General features: G+C 44.7%; 3 protein-coding genes across 43 annotated transcripts in view; 2 read left to right on the forward strand and 1 right to left on the reverse strand.

The window, feature by feature from the left end:
- The window catches only part of TACC2 (transforming acidic coiled-coil containing protein 2), a 173,719-nt gene extending 173,031 nt beyond the window's left edge, over window positions 1-688 (reverse strand). For all 29 annotated transcript variants that reach the window (XM_088670478.1, XM_088670475.1, XM_088670479.1 and 26 more), the window contains exon 1: window positions 606-688. The gene's annotated coding sequence lies outside the window, so the exon portion shown is untranslated. The remainder of the gene's footprint in view (window positions 1-605) is intronic.
- Window positions 689-3,100: 2,412 nt separating this feature from the next.
- On the forward strand, window positions 3,101-14,997 carry NSMCE4A (NSE4A component of SMC5/6 complex). 3 transcript variants are annotated; one of them, XM_088670493.1, is made up of 11 exons: window positions 3,147-3,538; window positions 4,583-4,663; window positions 6,368-6,498; window positions 7,210-7,361; window positions 8,230-8,332; window positions 10,668-10,758; window positions 11,212-11,306; window positions 11,912-11,960; window positions 12,108-12,193; window positions 12,376-12,464; window positions 13,151-14,997. In XM_088670493.1, the coding sequence occupies exons 1-11, from the start codon at window positions 3,241-3,243 to the stop codon at window positions 13,167-13,169; spliced, it is 1,194 nt and encodes a 397-aa protein (XP_088526619.1). In that variant the 5' UTR covers window positions 3,147-3,240; the 3' UTR covers window positions 13,170-14,997. The 3 variants fall into 3 exon arrangements, with proteins under 3 accessions (XP_088526620.1, XP_088526619.1, XP_060130777.2); XM_060274794.2 differs by having other exon boundaries at window positions 3,148-3,538; window positions 12,376-12,459; XM_088670494.1 differs by lacking the exon at window positions 13,151-14,997 and having other exon boundaries at window positions 3,101-3,538; window positions 12,376-12,843.
- An 894-nt stretch (window positions 14,998-15,891) lies between these two features.
- Window positions 15,892-21,605, forward strand: part of ATE1 (arginyltransferase 1) — an 82,834-nt gene continuing 77,120 nt past the window's right edge. For 7 of the 11 annotated variants that reach the window (XR_015950218.1, XM_088670489.1, XM_088670487.1 and 4 more), the window contains exons 1-3: window positions 17,372-17,652; window positions 19,444-19,507; window positions 21,338-21,400. Coding sequence is in view for 10 of the 11 variants with exons in the window: in XM_088670489.1 (XP_088526615.1) it covers window positions 17,544-17,652; window positions 19,444-19,507; window positions 21,338-21,400 (236 nt within the window). In the remaining variant the exon portion in view is untranslated. Of the gene's footprint in view, window positions 16,295-17,360; window positions 17,653-19,443; window positions 19,508-21,337; window positions 21,401-21,605 lie in introns of those variants that run through there. The other 4 variants (XM_088670488.1, XM_035137432.3, XM_035137431.3 and 1 more) reach the window with 2 other exon arrangements.

Below are 21,605 nucleotides of genomic sequence, written 5' to 3' on the forward strand. Positions count from 1 at the left end.
ATAAATAAAATCAACGTATAAACGTGGTAAAACAATTAAATAAATGTCAGCAAGCAGCATTTTCAATGTTATGACCTCCTAGAATAAACATCTATGAAAAGTACACTTTTGATGGTTAATCTACATCATTTAATCTCAAATTGGCATCCCTATTACGACTTCAAAATTCTGAATGCGTTTCCAGACAGTCACTATTTTGGAGTGTGATTCAATTGTATGTCAGCAAATTCAGGTATATGGAGCCGTTGGGGCTCTTGCTCAATAAACTTGCTTCCTCAAAAGAACAGACCTTTTGCAATAAGGCAAACAGTGGATAAATGCACTGGAAAGCGTGGAGTGAAACTTGCTTTGACATAGCCTCCCCACAAACAAATAAGAATGAATGCTCAATAAGCACCAGAAGCACCTTTACACATACAACTTCAGCCTGTAATGCTGAAAAAGGAAAATCTCTTCACAACTTTGCAAGTTGAAGGTTATAAACCATTTCTGTAAGGAGGAAAGGAAATCTTTTTCTGTAATACTCTGCAAAAGCCCAGCTAACAAAATTATTCTGTTGTTCTCAAAAAGGATTTACAGAAGTGTGTGATTTAGGATTTACTTACCTCGTTTTCCTCCAATCAAAAAGCAAAAACGGTGCCCCTGATCTGACAACGTCCTTCACTCCCTGCCTTTTCCTCCTGTGTGTGTGGATCCCTTTCCCCCTAGATCACATGAAAGTGTTCTATTAATGTGAATTGGCTTAGGTTTGAGAACACTATGCTGGATAGCCGTGAAGTGTAAGGAATCTGACCCCGGGAGCTCAAAGCTACAACACGTCAGTTCTCTGCAGGAATCCCCCGTTACTGGATGGGAAAATAGCATAAAAGGAAATGCACTCCACATGAACACACCCTCCCAGGTGCTGTAAACTAAATACAGAATGTTTTATTCCTTGGTTTATTACTAAATGCAATATTTATATATTACGCCAGTACAGCCCTTTGGGATTTTAACTCTGTGTATTTTTGGTTTCAACTTTAAAACGCACACAATTAGAAGCGTAATACCTCTCTGCTTGCTCACTGGATAAAATTAGGACCGGGCTCGAATTAAAGCCCACACAGAAACTTGAAGGCTGAGATCCTAGCTGAGAGCAAAGTCCCACTGAATGGGACTTATTTCAATATTTACATGCACAGGATTTGGCTGGGATCCTGTCCAGCCCTGCCCCTACATTCTCTTCTAGAGGAGGATCAGCAAATGCAATTCCTAAATGATTAACAGCACTACTATTTCAACATTCCATTTTTACCAGAGAAGGCATGTACTCTAAAATAAAAACAAAAGGTAGAAGCCATATTTATTTATTTATTTGCGAGGACTGGGGTAGCCTGTGTAGAGTCTAGCTTCTCAGCTACTGCAAAGAGACAGGTGGCTGCATTTAACCCTTTCCTTCCAAAGTTTTCTTGTTTAAAAATAATGCTCCCACCCAACCTGCTGCCTGTCTGTCCCACACGGTTGCACTTCCACAACTGTCATGCTGCCTTTGTTCCATTAGAGGGCATCCAAGAGGTCTTGCTTTCTCAGAGTTCGCAGGCTGACGTTTTGTCTTAGCCTCTTAACCAGGAAGACTCCGGCCTTAGCTGTCAAGAGGGAAATTGAGCTCACAGTGAAAATAACTTTAAAGCAGGGATGAAAAAGTGTTGTCTTCTGAGCATTGTTTGACTACAGTTCCCATGAGCCCTCTCCACTGACTATGCTGGCTGAGGATGATGGGAACTGGAATCCAATAACATTTGAAGGGAGTCACCAGTTTCACACCCCTGCTGTCAAGCTCTGTTCGTAGCACATACGTGTAGTTTTTCGCAATTTGGAATCATTCATCCTTTTCCTTAAAATACTGCTTTCAATCTAGACTGATTCTAGATCCTGCCATTCAGATGTGGGTGCAGTTTTCTGATGTGTTTGAATGTGTTATCCATACTTTATATACTGTTAGTTATTGTTACCCATCTTAAATTTCCAGGGAAGGCAGGGCTCCAATTCTGCACACATGTAGTATGAAGTAAATCTGAGTGTATTTAAGACTAGGCTGTGTATATTCTAAGCATACTGCAGTGAGTAAGCCAGGCCTTTTATGGTTTTCATTTGGCTTTCTTGTTAAACTCATACTGTGGCCAAAGGTTTATGTATTTGCCTAGCAACAAAAACAAGCAGCCCTACACAGCGAACCACTGTGGCTAACTGGTATATTAGGAAAAAAAGTTTTTATTAAGCTCACTTATCTTTGATTTATTTTATTTTATGTAAACAGTCCTGAGTGCTATAGCTTAATAAAGCTAATTTTTTAGCTACTAGTTGCACCAGGCTCAGACGATCATATGCTGCTACTACCCCCTGCTGGATGCCGCATCAGGCCTCTTCCTCATGTACCAAGCAAGAAACCAGAGTGTGCGGAGCGCTCTCTCTTATCACATGCATTTGTTCTTAAATCGGAGTTTGCTAACAGCATTCACAGTCACTGCCTGCGCATTTCTTCTGCTCAAAAAACCACGAACTCAGACTGAGCTAGATGGGGAAAGGACTGTGCTGGTGTTCTCCCGCACGTCCACTCGGGGAAATTTCTTTGGTTCGTTTCACTGAGCACGCGTTTCTTCGAAGGCACTCGCGTGCACCTGCTTTTATGCACAACCAGGCAGACCCCGAGGAATCAGCTGATCGGGCTCTTGGCTTGAACTTCACCCAGCCCTGCGACAGCGATGCTGTCCTCCGTTAGCCTAGCCCGAGAGTCTGTGCTCCCTCCCCGTCCCAGCTCCTCCCGCTGCACGCATTGGCACAGTTGAAAGGCCTCGGTGAATAGGAAAAACTACACCCCAAAAAGAGCCCTCGCATTTAAAAGGCACCAGCACCCTTCCCCCCTGCGCGTGGGCAGCTGAGTAAGAACCAGGGGCGCAAAAGCAGCGGCAGCGGCGGCGGCTGAGCTACGCTTCGCAATTTGATTCGGACCCCTCGGCTTTTCGTCGCTCTTTCCGGCTCATCTCGAGTATCCTAGAGATAGAAAAGGATAGAGTCAAGAGTAGATCGACACTTCTCTCTTTCCTTTTGCCGGAAGTCGGGCGAGCCACTTTACACGGCCGTATCTCTAGGGCGTCCCGAGGCTGCCACGCCCCCTTCTCCTTCCCAGAGCGGTTCAAGCGAGAGCGGGAGGGCAGAGTCGCTCTCACTCGAGAGGCGCGCGGGGCAGAGCGCGCAGTGACCATGTCCGACTCCAGCAGCGACCGCGGCAACGCACCTCGGCGCTCCCGAAGCCAGCAGCTCGCCTCCCCCGACGGCACTCCTCGACGCCGGACGCCTCGGGAGCCCCGGGACCGAACGGGCGACGGGGATGGCGGCGGGCGAGGCAGCGAAGAAGACGACGGGGCGGCCGGAGGAGCAGCAGGAGCGGAGGGCGCCTTGCCGGGGCCGTCGGGCAGCAGCGACGGCGACGCTGCGGAAGACGTGACACGGCGGCGGCTGATCCGGCAGCAGTACCGGGAGCTCATCTCCTCCGTGCAGCGTAGGTCCGGGGCAGGAGAGGGGAGGCGGGTGGGGGAGCTTCGCTGCAGGCGCCGGGATCCTCCAGTCTCTCGTCCCCCTCGTCGGTCCCGGGGGTCGTCCCCCCCTCCGCGCCCTAGGGAAAGGTTGGCTGGCGCGACCACTCAGCGGTACGGTAGCTGTACGACTGGTAGAGATGCGCGGGGGGCGGGGGGGGGCGGGGTGGATTTGCTGGTCTTGTGGCCACATAAGGGGAAGGAGCCCAAATGGTCCAGCTCCCTCTTCGGTCCGCCAGGAATGCGTGGGAGGGCTGGCCGCCCCTGCAGGGACCCTCTTCGCACTTTCACTTTCTCCCTTCTGTATCATAAATTGGAATACTGTACAGTACTCCCCGTCGGCAATGGGGAAAGTTGTTATTTTGTGCTTCGTTGATGCATGGCTTTTGTGTCGTGGCTTGCAACGGAAAGGATGCAAAACGCAGCTCTTCCGTTGCTGCGGGTAGTACGGAGGAGAAACCGAAAGTTTTCATATTCTTGTGTGTTCTGAAACTGAATACCCCACGTAGGTCAAAATAGTGATATGTGAATCCCCCTGTTTCTTTTTAATCTCACGACTTTTATTATTTCTTTACAACCTTGCCTTATTTACTTTATTCATCAAATAGCGCCAATTAAAAGCATATATATTTTTTTCAACCCACTGGCAGCTTTTCTCATGCTCTTCTTTAGAAATTCTCATGAAGCCCTAACCCTTAGTGTTATGGCCTCCCAAGATTGTTTTAATGCCTGCGCTAGCAAGTATCAAGAGTGGTGCTCCTTCAGTTACCTGGTTCCCAACCTGCATATGCTTGCTCTAAATGTAGGTGCTGTTACATTGATTATTCTAGAGCTGTTGCTGTGGTTAGATCATGCATAAAGTTAAACAAGCTGTAAGTCAAGAGGTACGATTCAGAGCCGTAACTGACTTGCATCCATATACCTGAGGGGTATTTTTTGGATTATGTGTTTTTATTTTGTTTTTGTTTTTCCTTTAAAAGCACATTACATATGCTTGATTTTTATTCTAGAGAATCGTGAAATGATGCTGAGCACCAGAAATGATAAACTGACAGAGGCTTTGGAAGATGCGAATAAACTATTTTCAGGAGGTAAGATGGTGGTAGCCCACAATGGATACTACTATTTGCTTCTCTCGCCTCCCCACCCATGTTACATTTGGAAATGGTGCTTGAAATAAAAAGTAACTACTGGTAATATTTTGTCTTGTGTCAAATAGATACATCAGCACACACTTAATTAAAACCTTGAACTGAACTTCACACACACACACATATATACACACACGGTATATAATGAAGTCAATATCTTTAGAGGAGAGACAGTGTGTAAGCAATCTTTTCAAGGATGTTGGCTCAGGCTTTCTGCATTCCTTAGATAACAGCAGAAACAGGAGTGTGAAGGCCTGGGAAAAAAAGCAGGAGCAGAGGAGGGTAACTGTTCAAGGCCTTTGAAGTTTCTCATTTCTCTGAAACATTATCTTTCTGGGTCTTTGGTTCTGTGCCTCTTGATAGAGTCTGACTGATACATGTAAAACTAAATTGTACTCTAACTAGATGTCTTCAGCGGCTCCCTTCCTATTGACTTGGAAAACTGTAGCCATTCTTGAACTGGAATGTTAGGTTGATTTAGGAACAATTGCATGGTAGCTTCCATTGCCTAGCATCTTTTTGTTGCTTCATATATCAATGCCAATTTTATATATTCTCATAGCTAGTGCGCAAGACAGTTTATATGAAAAATAACGTATTTCATATGGCATTATCAGCACCACGCTCTATCCAAGGTTGCAGGTTCAATCCCCCGTATGGGAGAGCTGCATATTCCTGCATTGCAGGGGATTGGACTAGATCAGGCTTCCCCAAACTCGGCCCTCCAGATGTTTTGGGACTACAATTCCCACCATCCCTAGCTAACAGGACCAGTGGTCAGGGATGATGGGAACTGTAGTCCCAAAACATCTGGAGGGCCGAGTTTAGCCATGCCTGGACTAGATGATACTTGGGTCCCTTCCAATTCTATGATTCTATGGATTTAAGTACAAACATGAAGAGCAAAAAACAATCCACAGAATCTCAAAACAATGCAACAAATTCATAGCACAATAATATTCAGTATACCTATCAATATACAGTAGTACCTCTACTTACAGATGTGATACGTTCCGGGGTGCCATTCGCACCCCAAAAAGTCTGCAAGTAGAGCGCCGCTTCTGCGCGTGATGCAATAGAGTGTGCGTGCGCGAAGCGCACAGAATGCTTCACGCGTGGCGAAACCCGGAAGTATACACTTCCAGGTTTGCCGCGTTCGCAACCCGCAAATCCGTAACATGAACCTAACGCAACTAGAGGTATGACTGTACTGAAAAATGACACTCCATATAATAATTTATCAAAATATAACTACAATACATCAATCAGTGCATAACAGTGTGGTCCTAAACTAATTAGGCTTTGGAAGCTAGAGTCCATCACAGCTCCCCAGACCAAGTGACATTGGTCTAAGTGGGAGAGTAGGTCTTTTAGGGTTTGCAACCAAATTATCTCTAGGCACCTTCAGCAGACTCTTTGCAGGTAGTCATTGAGAACCCACCCTTCCAAACCATCTTAGAAGCAGAAATGTATTTGATGCTCCCACAAGGGATTGCATTTTTCTGTTCTAGTACTGTAGATCTCGTTGAATGCTTGAGGGCCTGAAATCTTGGCCCCTTAGAAAAGTGGGTGGTAATTAAAACCAAATTGTTCTTGTTTTTCAGTTGCCTCTGACAGTAACAAAATGCATTTCTTTCATAACAGTGTCCCGGGCAAGAGAGGCTGCTTTGGATGCTCAGTTCCTAGTTTTGGCATCAAATCTAGGAAAGGAAAAAGCAAGCCAGTTGAACTCGGAGTTGTCAGTGTTTGATCCATCTGAGTATGCTGAAGATTTAGTAAGTTTTCAGTGATCAGTTTTGAAGTAATATAAAGCTGCTATGTTTAAGAGATATTAAATAGGAGTTGGTTCCATAAATCACCATCACCTCCCCCCCCCCCCGGTTATCTTATGCTCGTTAGCAAAATTATTTCTAGTCTAAGATGTGAAAGCAAATAACAACTTTATTGTTGCAAGATAAGCACGTTGTTGAGCACTCATACGAAGGTCCCAAATATACAAAGGTCCCAAATCCTGTAGTATGACATGCAAGATTCACATAACTGGGTAGGGACATACAAAAACTGGGTTTTTTAAGTTTGTGAACAAAGTCTCTTTACAAGCTGTGGCTTGTTTGGGATCAACAGACTGGGTTCTGAAACACTGCTTTGTAATACAATTTGTGCTCAGTTCATAAGCCTTGCTGAGCCAGACTAAGGATTTTTCTAATATAGCTCTTTGCTAAATTAGTAGCAAGTCTGTAGTAAGATTATGAGCAGTACAACTGTGTTTGACCCTCTGTGTGCTTGGAATGGCTTCTGAGCATGAGATTCTATTGGATTAAATAGAATCTCATTTACATTTCTTTGGTATTTCCCTTCAAAGTTCTGACATATTTAACTTGATATTCCGTTCCTATATCCATTTCTAGAAAGTAGATTCATAGTTTTTGGTGACATACATTTTTGCTGCAGATGGGAAATGATACTGCAGTGTGTTTCCTCCACAGTTAACATTTATGGGTTTAAATCGCCTGGAAGGAGAAAATAGCAATAGCGAAGATGAGCAGACTGATGGTGGATTTTTGCCTAGTGATGCTTGGCTTAAACTAGGTCAAGAAGCAATGAAGTATTTTAGAAGAGCACCCGTTTTCCACTGCATGTAAGTTTCTTTGAGGTTTCCTTCAACTTAACTGTGGTGTGAGAAGCCTCGCAGGATTTACCCTGTGTAGAGAATGGATTGGCAACAACCCCGTTCGAGTACAAGCCTTAGCACAGTGCTGTCTGATCACATAGCCAAGTGAACTCAACATTTGGGTCCTCCTTTTCTGTCAGTGGCTGCTGCTAATCATCTGGAGATGGAGAGAAGAAGCAGCAGGGACTTTTCACTGTCTTGTCCTTTCTGCCTTGCACCCTGAGGGGTGTTGCACCAAATGTGGACGGGAAGTTAACCAGGTTGCGCTGGAGAAAAGAGATTGACGGCTCACCCCAGTTTGGACTGCAACTACCTTTATTTTGAACTTTTCAGAATGAGAAGATAAAGTAGTATTTCCTGTGTCTGTGCCCAGCTGCCTTGTTGTTGTTTACACACAGCCGTTTCATGAGGCCCTTTCTGTATTCCTTTGACTGGGAAGTATGTGTTCTCCAGAGATGCTGGTATTCTCTGTTCACAAACCTGGATGTCAATTTTACCTCTCCACAGGCAACTCAGTGACACTAATTGCAAATTTAATTTCTCCAGATTCAGCACCAAATTCTTTTGAAATTTATGTTTCCACACGCTTGTGGGAATCTTGAATTCAAGTTTTATATTAGGTCTTTGAAATGTTGCACATTTCATTTAGGTCAGTATTGTTCATCTAGCTCGGTACCGGCCACACTGTTGACAACCATTTTAGACAGGGAACATTCCCAGCCCTATCTGGAGATGCCAGGGACTTTCTACATGCAGAACCGATGTTCACCAGTAAGCTATGGCTCCCCCCCCAAAAAAATAATAATCAGGGACTTACGATATTTTATTTGTTTAGGTTGGGCACTTTTACTGCTGATCCTCCTGTTGAGAGGCCGCGAGTTGAGAGGCAACGAAAGAAGCCAGGATCAAAAGAAGAAGGAAGGGCAATGCCTGCACAGGTGTGTATGTGTAGAACAGGCACCCCCAAACTTTGGCCCTCCAGATGTTTTGGACTACAATTCCCATCTTCCCCAACTACTGGTCCTCTTAGCTAGGGATCATGGGAGTTGTAGGCCAAAACATCTGGAGGGCTGCAGTTTGGGGATGCCTGGTGTAGAATCATAGAGCTGTGGAATTGGAAGGGACCCAAGGGTCATCTAGTCCAACCCACTGCAATGCAAGTGTAAGCTACATGGATCTTAAGGGTGCATGTTTAAGGCTGGAACAAATTGATTGTAGTTCACAGTATAGTGACAAAACAGGACTCCGGCATTGTTACTTATTTATTAAATTTCTGTACTGTTCTTCAAGCCTTACAGGGTGGTTTAGAATATAAAAATACAAATATATAACCTAGTAACTGTCAGTTTGCATTGCTTAGTGCAGAAAGTATTGACCTGATATGTAAAGATATTTCCTAGAAGCGTCTCTGTGTGAGAGAAGCAGTCAGAAGGGTCATGATTGTTTGGGTTATACCTTCTGGGAAGCTGGTTTGAACTGGTTCTCTTATCTCTTCCAATTAAGGTCATGCTGACTATTAATATAGGCCAGAAGGAGCCTGGGTTTCTTTTTCTATCTTATCTCTCTTCCTTCTGGTGTGCTGTTCTGTACATAGCATGCTTGGTGTTGAGTTTTAGTCTTGTTATAAGTTTATAATTGCTATAAGTGCTGCAAGTGGATATTCTGTGGACTGTGCCAGTCCTGAATGTATTTGCATTTGTGACCCTTACGCTCATTTGCCTTCAACGCAAAGCTCTGCTGGATGAAGTACTATTGCCCCTTATCTATTTTTGGGAACTCTGCTATGTGTTTTAAGGTTTTCCTCCACACGTATGACAGTAACAAACAAAAAAACATTTCCCCAGTTTAAAAGTCCCTAGATTGTTCAATTAGCCGAAGGCCTGGAAGAAGGGGGATCTTTTCACCTGTTGCCTAAAATATACAGTGATACCTCGGATTAAGAACTTAATTTGTTCTGGCGGTCCGTTCTTAACCTGAGGTACCACTTTAGCTAATGGGGCCTCCCGCTGCCGCCGCAGCGCAATTTCTGTTCTCACCCTGAAGCAAAGTTCTTAACCCGAGGTACTATTTCTGGGTTAGCGGAGTCTGTAACCTGAAGCGTCTGTAACTCAAGGTACCACTGTATAATGAAAGCGCCGGTGAGCCTCCCTGGGGATGATTGCAGGAGCTGGGTTAGCAGCCCTTGAGCTGTTGCAGTCCTGAGACATTTAAGGCTTTATAGGTCAAAACCAGCACTTGGACCTGGAAACTAATTGGCAGTTGGGCCAGCATCGGCACTCAAGCCGTCTTACCCCAGTGAGGAAAGTGGTTGCTGAATTCTGCATCAGTTGAAGTTTCCAAACCAGGGGTCAGCAAACTTTTTCAGCAGGGGGCCGGTCCACTGTCCCTCAGACCTTGTGGGGGGCCGGACTATATTTTGAAAAAAATATATGAACGAATGCCTATGCCCCATAAATAACCCAGAGATGCATTTTAAATAAAAGGACACATTCTACTCATGTAAAAACATGCTGATTCCCGGAGCATCCGCGGGCCGGATTGAGAAGGCGATTGGGCCGCATCCGGCCCCCGGGCCTTAGTTTGGGAACCCCTGTTCCAAACTGTCTCCAGTGGCAGCCCCATGTAGCCTATCATGTGTTGCAGTATTCTAACCTAGAGGTTACCAGAACATAGATGACAGAAGTTAGGCTGCTCCTTTCCAGATAGGAGCACAGCTGGGCCACCAGCTATAGCTGATGAGAGGCACTCTGCTCCAAATATTACATATGTAGCCCACTTTTCTCCAAGAAACCTTAGGTGTATGGGTCTTGACCATTTTATCCTCAAAATAACCTTAGCAGATAGGTTAAATTGAGAGGTGGTGACCGGCCCAAAGTCACCCCCACGACTTTCTCGACAGCGTGGGAATTTTAGCCTCATCTCCCCAACCACTCTGAAATCACAATGCCCGTAAGCAGGTAATGGAGGTACCTTTTGCAAATTTATAACCCAGTCTGAAAGGCTGCTTCTTGTTCAGAAGCACAGAACTGTCTTATTAGAGCAGAGTGTGATACGAGTTTTTTCCTACGTTGATATGATGTGTGCATTCAAGGAAAATGGAGAATGCTGATTATAATGCAGCTGCATTAATAATAATAATAATAATAATAATAATAATAATTTATTATTTATACCCCGCCAATCTGGCAGGGTTTCCCCAGCCACTCTAGGCGGCTTCCAACAGAATATTAAAATACAATGAATGATAGTTTGTTGTCTTGTTGGGTTCTTTAGTTGAATAAAATGGAAGAATCTCACGAGGAAGCTACAGAAAAAGAAGTAGAGAGGATCTTGGGACTCTTACAAGCCTATCACAGAGAAGATCGTAAGTATGAATGGAACATATTGCGGGGTCCAGTTTGCTCTCTTCTGGCTCCTTTAAGAATAGCTATGGAGGAGGAGGTAGTACTTAATCCCTTTCTACTGACGCGTGAAGGTACAACATTGGAATGGAAATTGAAATGTCTGTGTCTATAGCCTTGCTTTTTGTTAAATACTTAATTTCCCAGGTGTTATTTCTGGAAAAGCTTATTCACCTACTAAATTGCTTTGCCCCTGGCAATTTTCAAGAGGTCCATGAGGGGGAAAAGTTTGGCGACCTCTGCTCTCAATCAATGCAGGATTTGCAATGGAAAAGAGCAAATCTGAAATTAAAATAGATCTCTCCAGAATTTTAGATGTGCATGAATTGCTACCTAATGAGAGTTTAAAGGAAGCAAGAGGAGGAGATGTAGATAATTGTAGCAGTAACGACAAAGCCACATTCTTCTTTCTGTAGCTAATAATCCAATATCCTTCCTTGAGTTTGTGACTGATCCAGATTCTTTTGCACGAACTGTGGAAAACATGTTTCACGTTTCATTCTTAATAAGGGTAAGGAGAAACTTTTTGAAGCTTTATTTTGTCACTAATAATCTGGTTTTATTTTCATACTTCCATGATTGCCATTGTTGTACTTAATTTTCTTGGAGGCAGAATTGCGAAGAAGCAGAGAACTTGGAAGTTTCTTTTTCACATGGCTGTTAGTTAGCTAATTCTCACCATAGCCATGTATGATTAACAAATAGTTCATATGACCATAACCTGAAATTAGTCTTCCTTAACCTGGCTTGGCATCTTCCAGATGTTGTTAGGGTACAACTCCTTCCATTTCTGATGGTTGGCTATGTTGGTTGGAGCTGGTAGTCCAAAATAGCAAGAAGGCACCAGGCTAGGAAGACTGAGTGAAAATGTTTGAGCCTGGTGCCTGTGCTGTGTCATTGATAATCCCAGCTACAGAACACCTCTGACTTTGTTGACGTTAAAATTTTTACACTTTAAAAAGTGGGCCAAGAGAACTCTATGGTTTCTTTGCTGGTTATAACTGTTTAAACAACTTCTATAAAACGAAACATTTCCGAAATGTCAGTTTTCAGATTCTTGCATATCAATTAAGCATATTTGATTCTTGTTAGTAATTAAAGTTGTTTCTCTCCTAGGATGGACTTGCAGGAATAAAACTGGATCAGGATAAGCTTCCTGTAATAGGCAAGAATAATTTTTAATATATATTTTTTTAAAAAAAATACACTAAAGTTAACTAAACTTACATACATGTGTGCTGTTTTACTTTGGAAGACATCTTTTTTTTTCATTTTCAAAAAACATTTAAACAATTTTAACCGATTTTGATAGAGCCTTTAACGCCTGAAGAAGACAATGACCAGGATGCTCAAGCACGGAAACAAGCAGTCATAACGATGAGTTACCAAGAATGGGAGGTAAATGGAAATGTTAAATAAGTGAAGTAGTCAGAGGAAAAATATTTTTATTGGCCAGAGATACATGTTGGGTAATGGATTCTGGGAGAAGAGGCAGAGAGCTTATTGTGAATGTGCTTGTTATATACACAAGAGGACGAATTGAACTGATAACATTACAATCAAACTCTTCTCTGCTGCAGAATATTGTGAGGAATTTTGAGATTTCAGAGCCCATGATTCCACCTGCCAGTAAGACTCGGACATCAGATGGACACAGAGAGAATGTAAGGTGCCTTTCAGGCATACGTCTTACCACAGAATCATTTTATGTTGTTTCCAGTGTGATTCTTCCCTTTATGTGCAGACTAGAGGCTACGCTGCTTGGTCGCTTTGATTCCCTTCACTCACCAACCCCATTTCACTTAGTCCTCCTCCGGCCTCTTCTGCTCATGCTGCCCTCCTCGCCCCAAAACTGTTTCAGCCTTTGCATCAGAGTCGAAGGAGGAGGGAAGTGGTAGGCATTGGCAGAGCAGAACAGTTGCTGTACAGCTGCCTTGTCCTGACTTCCTCTGTGACTTGCCTGAGCTGCCAGCTTCTGTCTCCCTCCTCCATATCCCTCACATTCTCCCTCTGACACTGCTGAGGTTAAAATGGCATCATTGGTGTGAGGTGGGCAATGGCAGCGGCAGCAGCAGCAGAGTAAGGTTGTTGCTGGGGCACTTCACCAGCCTGTCTTGATAGTACTTCCACGATTCTCCTGGGTCACCCACCTACCTGTATTTGCCACCTCCTCCCTCCTCTGCTTCCCTTCTACTTGCCCTCCAAAGCAGCTGTTGACCAGCAGCTCTCATAATTCTATCGCCACCTATCAGCGGCCATGCGAACTGCACCATTATCACAGCCTTACTTTTTTATTATATTTGAAGACATAACGAAACTTTTTTGGTAGTGGTTTGTGTTCTATTTATTATGCAGGCACCCTAAGGCTCTATAAGAAGACAGTGCTGACCAGTTTCCTGTTTGAAGTTTTGCCAGGAGGATGGCAGAATCCTTTTCTATTTCAGGATCGGATATTTGAATAGGAGAATCTCTGTCTCTCCAGGTGATAATGTATTATATATGTGCTTTAACAGCAAAAGAGTTTGAAATTAAAGGTTCTGACCTTCTGTATGTCTGTTCTGTAAGTAATGTTTTTACATATTTCAACTTCATTCCCTTGAAGATTTAGAATGACTCCACCCCAGCTCTTTTTGAGGGATGGTTCCATTGTACAGTGGTACCTCGCAATACAAATGTAATTCGTTCCACAAGTCAATTCATTTTGCGAAAAATTCGTCTTGCGAATCGCGGTTTCCCATAGGAATGCATTGAAATTTCTTTTTTTGCCCGTAGGAATGCATTAATTAAATTTCAATGCATTCTTATGGGAAACCACGATTCGCAAGACGAATTTTTCGCAAGACGAATTCGTCTTGCGAATCACCATCAGATTACAAGATGCATTCGTCTTGCAAAAAATTCATCTTGCAGGACATTCATCTTGCGAGGTACCACTGTAATCTGCACAGTGTTGAGTACATGTTAATTGCAAATGAGCTCTTCTGCCTTTGGTATAAATCAAAGAGATTGGTGTTTGCTTAGCCACATCAAATTTTTAATTCCATCACCTGTATATGATGATGGGGAGAGGTGGGAAAGAGTTTAGAAATGGAAAGCTAAGAAGAGAGCATGATACATGTATCTTTCTGCATGATAGAACCTCCACAGCTAGCTGAATGAGTGCATCAAGGTCTGTTTCAATTGAAACTGCTTCAATTGCAAGTTTCCTGTACATCTCAAAATAGATATACATATGCATTTGTATTGTGCTCTATGAAGGCTACTTCTGGTGAAGGGAAGAAGGAAGTGGCATGTCCGAGAAACAACTCTGGTGGGGATATTGTTATTTTTCTAATGGCAGAGTTTGCATGTAACACAAAGCTCAAACTATGGTTTGAACAAGCAAGCATACAGGTGTGCATTCAGAAAATGGTGGCTGCTTTGCTCATTCCCTGATCACAAGGCTGCCATGCTACTTGAAGCTAAGCCGTGGTCTGACTTAGCATTATGTTGGAGCCTTGGCTCGTGGTTTGCTTCTCTTCAAGCAAACCATGAACCAGTAAGCCAAGAACAAGCCTTGGTTACAGCTTGTGGAGTGAAACAAGCATGGTTTTCTAAACTTGCACCAATGTAACTGATAGTTTATAAGCCAAATTATGACATGCAAACAAAGCCATAGAATGTAATAAAATGGAAGTTTGTTTTGATTTTTTTTGTATGTTACATAACCCTATTGTAGTGTAACTTAGTTGTTTTTCAGCCTATAGAAGCCTCCCTTTCACATGCATACAGCTACTCATACTTGTAGACAAATGTGCCTTAAAGTCTAAAAGAATAAAGAAGATCCAATTACTGCATTTGGATCATCGGTTTTGGGGTAACCATGTATTCCTGGGGCTGCCTTGTTTTATGGGCCACAGAACTTGCTGTCTTTTTAAAGAACTTGTTGGTTTCAGGTACATGAAAATCCAAAGCAAAGTGATACTTCAAGATTATATGAAAGGGAACAACATACACAGGCATAGATGTAAAACCAAATTGTACTATATATAAGATTTGAATTTATACAATATTTTTCTACAAACCGTGCTGAAAATAATGATACAACAGCCATAACAGTTCGTTCAGAAACACAGAAATATATTGGCAAGCATTGTTTATAAATTGTACTGTTCAGTTTCCTTATGTTAAGAATATTCAATAAAACCACGAATGCTGTATCATTTCTAGTTATGTGTGTGTACTTTTTCCAGTTATATCAGTTGCCACGTGCTAACTCTCATGCTGTTGAGGTGATAGTAATGTTAATTGCAACCTAGCTTTAATACCAACATTATAGTAGTTATATAGACCAATGTACCAAGTAGCAACTTGTGTTCATGAATATGAAAGGATAGTCATCTCTAACCATTAGCATGTGGTAGGTGGAGAATTATATAACTTCTGTGGATTTCTCTGTGCAGGAGCTTCGCAAAATTCTTACTTGGTTTGTTGTATGTGTAGTGGGCCAGGGGGAACTTAATAATGGCCTTGTATGAGGACGCAGGTGGCGCTGTGGGTTAAACCACAGAGCCTAGGGCTTGTTGATCAGAAAGTCAGCGGTTCGAATCCCTGTGATGGGGTGAGCTCCCGTTGCTCGGTCCCAGCTCCTGCCAACCTAGCAGTTCCAAAGCACGTCAAAGTGCAAGTAGATAAATAGGGACTGCTACAGTGGGAAGGTAAACGCCGTTTCAGTGTGCTGCTCTGGTTCTCCAGAAGCGGCTTAGTCATGCTGGCCACATGACCTGGAAGCTGTACGCCGGCTCCCTTGGCCAATAATGCGAGATGAACGTGCGACCCCAGTTGGTCACGACTGGACCTAATGGTCAGGGGTCCCTTTACCTTTTTTTATGAGCCCCTCTGTCTGCCCCCATAATATGGACTTTAATCACTTATGTGCATACATCTAACCCATATCCTGTAGTAGGGTCATATAAATTTATTTCTCATGCCCACCCCACCTGGAAACCCGCAGGACAATTAGCACTGAAATCTAAGGTGAGGTGAAGGAAACGTGCTATGGAACTGACATTCCAGTGCGAGCGCGGCTGTTTCCTACCCAGAAAGCAAGATCGCCCAGTGCGATAATATGCGTTCGGCTCGTGCGAAACAAGCGAGGCACGTGCTTTGAGGTGGGGGAGAGAGCGCGCTCATGTTTAGCAGGCGGTGGGGCTCTTGCAAAACTCGCATCCTCGGGGGCTTGAAGCTCATTATTTGGGGTGGGTGGAACAGGTGAAGGGCAAGAGGGGGGGGGAGAGAAGCCTGTCAAAACGATCGCAAGGTGGAGCAGGTGGCTCAAGGTGCTCCGATCCCCCTCCCCTGCCAACGAGGCATCGTAGCGCAAGCAGGTCGGAGCAGCCAGCGGGCAGCTTCCCCGCAGAGACCGGCGGGGCATCATGGACTCCGTCGTGGCCTACGAAGGGACGAGAGAGGGCTACCGGTGCGGCTACTGTCACTCAGCCGGGGGGAAAGCAAGCCACGGTAAGAGGTTTTTTTTGGGGGGGGGCGGGATAATAACTTCAGGAAGGCCCTAACTAAGGCGGGCGGGGAAGGGGAAGGTAGGCACCGGTGTGCTTAGAGAGGAAATCCCCGACTACGTAGCAACGGCCGCCAGCACCACACCTGTCGCGGGTGCAGTTTTCTCTCCGCCGCTGTTACTTAACGCCCTTCCCTCAGTAAAGATGGCGGAACTGGCACGCCCGGTCCGTTGGTTTTACGGAGTCCCCCGCGCGCTGGCCCTTCGTGAAGAAGGGGCCGCCGCTTGCTCCGCGCTCCGCCTGGGAGTAAACGGCGGCGTTCGTGTTTAGACGGCCCCCTTTCCTGCCGAGAACCAGGGAGTGCCACGCAGCCCTTGCATTTTCTTTGGCCCCCCCCCCCCGGTAGCTGCCTCCCAGCCCGAGGAGCAGCAGTAGCCCAAGTGCAAACTCGAGATAGGGCAAGGGCTATAGAAGTTCTCCTTCGTCCTTCCCGCTTCGAAACAAACCTTCAAGTTTGTTTTTTGGCTAAAAAAGTTGGTTTTTTTGGACAGAACCTCGGAGCTTTTGAATGGGGAAACGTAGTTGGGCGAGGGGGAAATTAAGAGAAATTGGGGATTGACGCCCAAATAAACAAGCACAGTGTGCAAGATGTATGCACGATACCTACACAACTGTCAGAACTGAGACTTTACTGGCTGCATTACCGACACAGTATTGGGCTATTTCTGGGGAAATATACAATGCCTTCTAAAGGCTGCATAATAGCAGGCAGAAAAGTGAACAAAACAGGTGAAGGATTCTCCCATCATTTCATCTCCATCTGTTGAATTTCTAAAATAAAAAAATTCCTTCAGTAGCACCTTAAAGACCAACTAAGTTTTTGAATTTCTGTTTGCCACGGTTTTAAAGACAAAAAAAACCCAAAACCGTGCCAGAAAAAGAAACGATATGTATGTCTAAAGGTTTTTTTTAAGGCAGAGGGCACGATAAACTTAAACCCGCTGCAATGAATAAGAAGCCTGTCCCTTTAAGACGCAGTGTTTATCTTTGATGCTTTTTTTGCCCCGCACATGGAAGATTCGAAGCTGTGCGAAGGGCTCCCGGAAGTCGCGACAGAAAGCGAGGGAGACTGGAGCCCTCTCCCTGCTCCACCCAAACTTTTGCCCTTTGCTAAGATGGCGGCTGCCGGCGCTGCTGCCGCTGCTTCCCGGGACCCCTGAAGGGTTTGTGACACCCTAAGCCGGCCGGCAAAGATGGCGGCGGCGGGGGGAGGTAGTTCCCCAAGTATCGTGGAGTACCTGGGCGGAGACGACGGCTACCGCTGCGGCTACTGCAAGAGCGACACCGGCAACCTCTCCCACGGTTAGGGTCCCGAGGGCGGGAAGAAGCAACAGGGGAAGGGAGGGCGCTGCGCGTGTGTCTCCCTTTCCTTAAAACTGGCTTTTAAAGAAATAAGAGCAGAGTGCCAGATGCATGGGCTGAGCTGGGCCTTGGCTCTGCGGGGTCCGAAATTCTTCAATTTCCTTGCAGCCCCTTGGAAGTCTAGGCGGGTTGGCGTTCACCTGTCCAAGGTCCTGCTGTGCAACAGGGCTTCCCAGCTATGGTGAAGAAGTGAGGCGGGGTGGGGGGGCTTAATGAAACCCACAAACCTACTTTCTGGGTACCCCACTTCCTTCTAGGGCAGTAGTTGAGGGGCTACCGCAAGGTGATAAAGTAACGGGGTGGGTTACCCCTTTCAGGCCTCCATTGAAAAGTCAGGGACTGCTGTGCAATCTGGAGGATTGCAGCAGGGATTGGGAAGGGGGACATACACAAAAAAACCTGCATCCAAAATACAAACGTGTTGATGGTGTAAACCAGTGGTTCCCAACCTTTTTTTAAATTTTTGCTATGCCCCACCTAAGCATGTCTAAAATCCTGATCCTCCCTGTGACATATAATTCTTATTATCAAAAAAGTGAACTATTCATGTGGAGGAAGCCTAAAAGGCTTGGTCTAATGCATTATCAAACTGCCCCCCCCTTAAAAATCAAATTGCCCCCCTGTGGGGCATGTGCCCCACGTAGGGAACCACGGGTGGAAACTTTCATGAACTCAAGCCGCCTTCATAAAAAATGGTTGATAGTTTGTTACTGTCCTCTGGATCCTTTAGTTGTTCCCATTCCCTTCCCTGTTTTGTGTTATGTTTTCGGTCTCAGAACCAGGAAGAACCACAGGGACAGTACAAAAGGCCTGGAATGAGAGGGTTAAAGCAGAGAAGGCAGGCTTCACTAATGGCTAGCTGGAGCCAGGTGTAAAACAGACTGTTAAGCAGCGCAGGGGTTTTGACTACCGTAGCTGAGCTCACAGTCTACACACACAAAATATTTGTTCTCCAAGCTCTCTTCATTTTGGCTGCCTAATTGGGAAGGGGAAGTCATGTTGTTGTTGTTGTTGTTGTTGTTAAAAGAATAGGGAGTCAGAAATCCTTGTTGATCTACACCTGCTCACCCAGAGATAGTAATAGGCCCTCTGCTGGGTTAAAGAGCAATATTGTGGGTGTGAGCAGGAACTAATGAAAAACTGATACGTAGTAGAGGAGGAGGTTCAATATTTTTGAGGAAAGAAATGGGTTTTGTTGCGAAGAGGCAAGGGGTGGGACAGTAAGGAACAATGGGACAGAATAAATGGTGGGCAAATAAACAGAGCTAGATTTGGCAGAGTTGCTGAATGCCTGTGAGACAGAAGGAACAGATAGAGGTGAATGTGACATGTCAAAGGAGGACAAGGAGGACCTGTTGCCAATGCAAATAGGACCATTTCCCTTAAGCATTGACTTGGGGAGAGTAATGGTGGAAAAAGCTAATGGAGCTGATGAATCAGTGTAGCATAGTAAATTAGACTGGTCAGTGGAATTGGCGTAGAGACTAAATTCTGTATAGGGTGTTGAAGTGTTGGGTGGATGTAGCAAAGCTAGTGAGGAACGTGGATTTTAATGATCATCACAAAGTTTTAATTTTGTGTTTACAAATTTCAGCAGTGTTTTTTCTTAAAGGTTTTGTGTTCCAAAGAAATACAGGAAGCAATAGCTTTCCACAGGAACTGGTTTTGTTCCCATTATTTGAAGTGAAGTTTTATTCCCCCCCCCCATGTATTGTTTGATGTGTGTTTCAGGCATGTGGGCTCATTCACTGACTGTCCAAGATTACCAAGATCTTATCGACAGAGGTTGGCGAAGGTAAGAGAGGCCATCTGGGCACAGTTGGTGTAACTGAATCCAGTGTTTCAATATTAAAGAGCATACTATGGAATTTAAACTTCTGCTTTTTATTGTAAAAATATATAAGATCATAAACTTCACATTGTACCATGAGGAAACTGAAAGGGAAAGTGTTTTCACGTCATGCTAGCAAAGTGCTGTCCTTCTTGTGCTTCTTCAGTCTTAGCTTCTCACTCCTCTTCACAGAAAATATATGGCAGTTTCTGTTTCTATTGGGGAAAGAGTGTAGATTCTTAACTCTTCAATGCAGTTATCCCTAGTTAACCTAGTTTGGAGGAGCTACTTAACTTTTGTGCCTATGTGGCCTTCAGCTCAGGCATAGTAAGGTTATGTTCCTCCAGATGTTGCTACGGTACACTCAAACCCCCCACCATCCTTGGTCATTGGCCATGTTGGCTGGTGCAGATGGGAGTTAAGCCTACACCCTCAAGCATCTAGAGGGCAGCAGGTTTTAGTGGTAATTAAGAAGTGGGGCATTTGCTATGGAGAGAGACTTGAGAAGGCAAGTAGACAGTGCATAATTCTGCGGACCCCTTACGGTCTCTTTCATCAGAAGCATAAACTTCAGTTTGGCCCTTCGAGAGCTCCTGTGACATGAGTGAGTTCATTTCATTTCCTGCTTTTTTCTGTTTTGTTGCAACATCTAAACCAGGGGTCCCCAGACTTACCGCGCAGTGGGCCGGTGCCCGCCGCGCCGATCGCGCGGTGGGCCGGAGGGCAGGGGAGTGCGCGCCCGTGCGCACACGCACACGGGCGGGGGAAAAATCGCCGAAAATCGCTTGTGCGCATGCGTATGGGCCTCCCCCGACCCGGAAGTGCATCGGAAATGACCTCTTCTGGGTCGGGAGAGGCCCATACGCATGCGCACAAAGGATTTTCGGCGATTTTTTGCCGATTTTTAAGATCGTCGCCGCGCCGTGCGCCGTAAGAGCGGGCGGCGGCAGCGGGCGTCGGGGGTCGTCGCGGGCCGGATTGGAAGGCCGATTGGGCCGCATCCGGCCCGGGGGCCGTAGTTTGGGGACCCCTGATCTAAACCAACTATACCTTGTGTACTATCAGAAAAGTTCTCCATTTGTGAATAGGGGACAACTTGACTTCCTTCTAAGAGAAGTCTTTTATTAGGACCAGTAGCCCATTTGAAGTGCTCCATTTAAAACTAAGCGTCACCTAAAGTGATCATTATTCTGGTAGATCTTGGTGCAAGAAATTGACTAGCAACACCTTCTTAAAAAGAGGGGCTCTAGACCTTTTCAGAAGAGCTGGGGCCCATGTTCCATCTGGGCTATGTGGAGACTCCCACTTTTAGTAGATATATGTCCAGTACTTCTCAGCAGAAGACTTCTAGGCATGGGCAGCCTATTTCTTCTGAGTCTAATGCAGGTCCCATAAGGCCAGCAGTCATAGCGTAATAACTCCAGAATGCCGCTGCATTGCACATCGCCAAGAGATGAGCTAATTGCTTTGGATGGTTATGATCATGTGCCTCGGAGAGCATTTGGAAAGTGGGGTATACATTTCTTAAATGTGTAGCGACAGTTTAAATACAGTGGTCTTAGACTGCTTTGCGCATAATGCCAAACCCTGGTTGAGTGCATTGTTCTTTAAGAAGACTGCAATTCCCATAATCCCTGACCATTGACCATGCTGGGTGGGACTCATGAGCATAGATTAGCATTATGTGTGAGCCGGGAATCATAGTTTAAACAAATAAGTTATTTAAACCTTAGCAATTCATGGCTATTCTAAGAACTAAACATACATTTTAAATAGTTTTTTTTTAACCTATAGGAGTGGGAAATACATTTACAAGCCTATTATGAATCGTACATGTTGTCCTCAATATACAATAAGGTAAGGCAATACTTCTGTATCTTTTCTTGAATGTCTACATATAGACAGATTCAGATATCTGCTTAATGTGGATATTAATGGGAAATGGTGACTGGTGATGTCATTAAGCTATGAAGCAGGTTGCCATGAGGGTAAATAGTTTATTATGAGCAAGCAGGTTGGAACCCTCTGCATAAAATGCTTTTAGTTGTACTTGTAGTGTTGT

This window comes from Zootoca vivipara, chromosome 5 (assembly GCF_965207765.1).
Source record: "Zootoca vivipara chromosome 5, rZooViv2.hap1.1, whole genome shotgun sequence".
NCBI lineage: Eukaryota > Metazoa > Chordata > Lepidosauria > Squamata > Lacertidae > Zootoca > Zootoca vivipara.